The following is a 4,614-nucleotide window of genomic DNA, read 5'->3' as shown; positions in this document are numbered from 1 at the left end:
ACCTGCTCCAAGTCCATTTTTAGACGCCAAATGAATTGAAATATCACGACCGAGTGTGAGAAAATGTAGTCGTCATGTAATCGTTGCATCATGATTGTGACGAAGTAACTATAGTTGTGTTTCGTATTCTCCTGCAAAAAATATCCAGTAACTTGCCAATAACCAAATTTCGGAGATAATCCAAAATCGTTGTACAAATTCATAAAGAGTACCCCCAATATTTACTCCCAATGAGTGAAATATACAAGAAAGTACGAAAACGCAAAACCAGCTAGAAGTTGCTAGTTTTATGAACAGCTGATTAATTGTTATTTTCCGATGCAATTTTCTTAGAAAACTAGTGTTTTCCATCTTATTATATATTAAAGTAGGTTTATTTGTCAACTGCAAATCTAAAATCACCACAAACAATTATTTTCTTAATGTGATTTACAATAAGCATCATGCCATCAGTGTTTTTCTTACTAGCAAATAGTTGCTCCAGTAAAACTTGCAAGTTCAGCTGTCATTTTCGCTCTCTCAATTTCCCCTCTTTTGCTAGTTTCTTGCAAGTTTTTGCGTACGAAAACGACATCCAGTAAAAAACCAGTAAATTTAGTACTGGATTTACTGGATAGTGCGACGCGAACAGGGCTTATGGTTGGACGACCAATGTGCAGAAAGCCTAAGAAAGAAGCAAAACAGAAATGGCAAACTTCAAAATTGCGAACGTCACAAACTTTTTGTCTCAAATGCTATCACAAATGGCTGTTTCTCGACCGGTGAAATCTGTAGCTCTTTTCTGTAACAATTCTCTACCAAGGCGAATTGAGATATGAATTCGCCGCCCTGTTCTCTACTGCTAATGACAAGGCGAATTAATATAAGGTGATAGCAGTAGTACAAAAACAAAAATTTACATGTATTTTGTTTTTGCTTTGGCGGCATAAACTGTCCAAATCAGTTAGAGTGTGTGTAGAAACTCAAACAAAATTTTTTAATTTGGCATCAGACGCCGTGCGGCGAAACACATACACAAAATCAGATGATCTAGTAACACCACCTTATATAAATTCGCCTTGGCTAATGAGTAGTAGAGAATGACGTATATTCTCTACTAGTAGAGAAATAATCGGTAGAGAAAAGTTACAGAAACGAGCTACTGTTCTAATTGGTTCATGCGTGCGAACACCTTTTTGGCCCTTCTTAAAATTTGGAATTCCATCCCTGATGTCCTCTACGTTTTTGATGAAATATCGATATATCGAATATCGATGACACTTTTATACGAAATTATTTTTCACATTCCATTTAATACGAGTTATCCATGGCATCAAATGGAAAAATAACTTTATCCATCGCGTACTCAATATAATTATTTTTACACTGGTATTTCGAAAAATTTGTGAACTTTTTAAGTATGGTAAGTTGTGTTTTCGCACCCCAAATAATAAATGGCCGAAAAGACAAAGACACCTCCTTTTCCATTGTTATCGGTATATTAAAGAAATTAATTTTTAGATTCTGTTTATGTCACCTTATTGTTATTAGTTTATCAATGAATTATATTTTTAGATGCTGTTTATGTTGCTATTTAGCCGACAAGGCAAATTACGATTGCAAAAGTGGTACATGGCTTATCCCGATAAGGTAAAGAAGAAGATAACTCGTGAATTAGTAACTACCATACTGGCACGGAAGCCTAAAATGTGCTCATTCTTGGAGTGGAAAGATTGCAAAATTGTGTACAAGCGGTAAATAAATTATGTATAATTTAACTCGTTTTAAAACTCCAATATGTTGCAGACAAAAAACGTGTGTTTAGTTCTTGAAGTGTTTTTTTTTATAAAGAAAACACATCTGAGGACGTATGCGAAACTTTTGTATGGAAAGTGAATAATTAGTGTTTTCTTGGGCAAAAGTGCACTCTAGCGGAACCAGGCGTCCAACTGCTTTTTGCATAGGCGGCCTTCAGCCGCACTTAGGGATTATAACCCTCAGGCAGTAGAATTCTCCTTTCTATGTTGCCGAAGAAGTGGGCTGAATACCTTTTCCAGAGAACAAATTTCATTTACTGCATTTATTTGCATCAAATTCATCAAAACATGGCGCGAAAAGTGCAAAGTGCAAGTGTTTTTTTGCGAATAACTCGTAAATTAATCAAAAATCCTAATAACCCTGGTTCCCGTAAAGTGCACTACTACCCTTGGTCTTAAATGCCCTATGCTCCTCTCCCCTATGAGCGACGGTCTCACACACCAGAAGGAGGTGTAATGGAGTCTCCTTGGCAGCGTCACAGAAGCGACATAGGTCACTAGACCAGATTCCTAAATACATAGTACAAGTGCCTGTAATGATCCTTAGTTTCTCCTGTAACCTGTATCATTTTAGATTGTACCTTCTAAGTGAGCTTTTGGGTTACCGAAGTCCCATGGTATTATGGCAATACCGTTCCCGTAGCTTAGTGAACTTAAAGCTTTGACAACCGGGACATAACATCTTTTAATACAGTTTTACTTAAAACAAAACAATAAACTTGAAAAATTATCGCAAAAATGTATGGACGCAATATACATATATCATAAATTTTGTGAGGGAATTAGTATTATTATATTTATATTTTCGGCAAATTCAAGTTAGATTCGTTTCCATAAAAAAAGCGTAAAAAATAATTATAAAAACCTGTTTGTTAAAACTGGAGTTTTATATATTTGCTGGGCGTCGCACAGTGGGCCACCGGCTAGCCGTAAAAAAATATTTTATTGGTTCTGATGCTTGGATTTGTCGTGAAAAGTGGCCATAAAGAAATTCACCTTGTTCGGGGATCGATTGGGTGGCCCCAGAGGTCCTTTGAGCAGGGTTTGTAGCAAAACCGGCATATTGAAGGTATTTATATATAAATACATATATGTGCTGATCTATAAGTACCTTTCTTAACTCCTAATTATTATTATTATTATTATTAGAAAACAATGTATTGCACATCTAAGACAATGTCTTTTTATAGTGCATCGAGCGTGATACATGTACAGTATTTATGTTTTAGATGAAATTAATACTAGCAGTAAACAAGAAAAATACAATAAATTTAGAAAAACAAATTTACATAAATATTACATTTAATCTTAAATTAGAATTAATGCTAGGAGACATCTTAAGCTAGAGAAAAAAAGAAATGAATAAGTAGTAGAAAGAGGAAAAGTAGAGAACAGGAGAGTAAAAAGAAAAGAGAAAAATAGAACAATAGAACAATTGCAACTTACAGAATTCAACAAGTAATTTTTAGCAAAAAAAACCGACTTCAACTCCCATATAAAAAAAAAATATATATATATATATCTCATGATCCACTGAGCGGATCTCAACCAGATTATTATGGGACCACCTCTGAGACACTACCTTTCCGATGCAGAAAGAATTATCGGTTGACGTGGTCCAAAGTTATGCGGTAACATACATAAAAAGAAAAAAAAAAAAATATTCCGACGAACTGATAACCTCCTCCTTTTTTGGAAGTCGGTTAAAAATTATCATTACCAAGACTACCCTCAAGCATGGAAGCCAACTCTTGGGGATTTGAGGGGAAATTGAGTTTGCGTGGGGAATCGGGGAATAGACCGTTTTTTGTGGGGAATTTCAGTTTACGTGCAGATCGGGAGATGAACTGCTTTTTATGAGGAATTAGGTGTTAACTAATTTATTCTTTTTTGCTTCACTGACTGTATAATGAGGTAAAAAAGTCGCATAAGAAATGCAACTGCAACTAAAAGTACTGATTATGTAATTCTACAAATTATACATATTACCGTTGATTTAGATTTTTTTTTGTCGAATAACGAATAAACACACCTTTTTTATGTGGAAGAAAACCGCAACACTTTCGGGAAAAAAATAAAACAAAAATTTTTCGCCACTTGAAACTTGCACTTAGTAGATTTGAGTGGGCTACAAAGCTGCATATTTAAAATCTTTCTAGATTATCAAATTAAAAAGCTCAAATTTTTACGAAAGTTTGTAGAATTTTTTTTTAATATCACACAAAGTTTGAAATTTGTACTGTTTTTGTAAAAGAATTAACTATATTAAAAAAAAAAAAAATGAATCAAATTAATAACAAAAAAATATACACAATTTGGCGTGACTGAAACTTTCTCGACCACTGTATGTGTGTAAACATTACATATATGTACATTTTTTTCTTTATTTGTTGACCAACATTGTAAAATTTTGGTTTGGCCTATTAATACATAAATAGCTGAATTGCATTAAAAAAAGAAAACACAGCCCAGCAATATGTCACTAATTTTTTTTTGTAAATAAGGATTTTACGAAATTTCGGCGGAATTCTCAAAAATGAGTTGGCTACCCTGTTCTCAAGCTATCGAACGCTGTCGCTGCCGACGCAGCCGCTGAATAGTAGTTGTGGTCAGGGTGTCCAGATTGTTAAAAAAAACGCAATTTCTGGAAAAAATCGCCAAAAATCTCGATTTTTTTTTAATATAAAATTCATGAAATAGATTCAACAAATTTTTTATTTAAAAAATGAGATCTTGTTATAATATAATCGCACAACCCGCCAAAAGGGCGTGAAATCGCTAAATCTGGACACTCTGGTTGTGGTGTATTGTGACAGCA

General features: G+C 34.2%; 1 protein-coding gene across 1 annotated transcript; it reads left to right on the top strand.

Moving 5' to 3' along the window:
* Positions 1-1,393: 1,393 nt before the first annotated feature.
* On the top strand, positions 1,394-1,762 carry LOC118738361 (AP-1 complex subunit sigma-2-like). Its single transcript, XM_036469284.1, has 2 exons — positions 1,394-1,402; positions 1,555-1,762. Exons 1-2 carry the CDS (start codon positions 1,400-1,402, stop codon positions 1,735-1,737), a joined length of 186 nt encoding a protein of 61 aa, XP_036325177.1. The 5' UTR covers positions 1,394-1,399; the 3' UTR covers positions 1,738-1,762.
* The last annotated feature ends 2,852 nt before the right edge of the window (positions 1,763-4,614 follow it).

The sequence above is a fragment of the Rhagoletis pomonella genome, unplaced genomic scaffold (genome assembly GCF_013731165.1).
Source record: "Rhagoletis pomonella isolate Grant_MI unplaced genomic scaffold, Rhpom_1.0 Rhpom_scaffold_00004, whole genome shotgun sequence".
In the NCBI taxonomy this organism is placed as follows: Eukaryota; Metazoa; Arthropoda; class Insecta; order Diptera; family Tephritidae; genus Rhagoletis; species Rhagoletis pomonella.
Note: the sequence above shows the minus strand (reverse complement) of the source record. Positions and strands in the feature narration are given on the sequence as shown.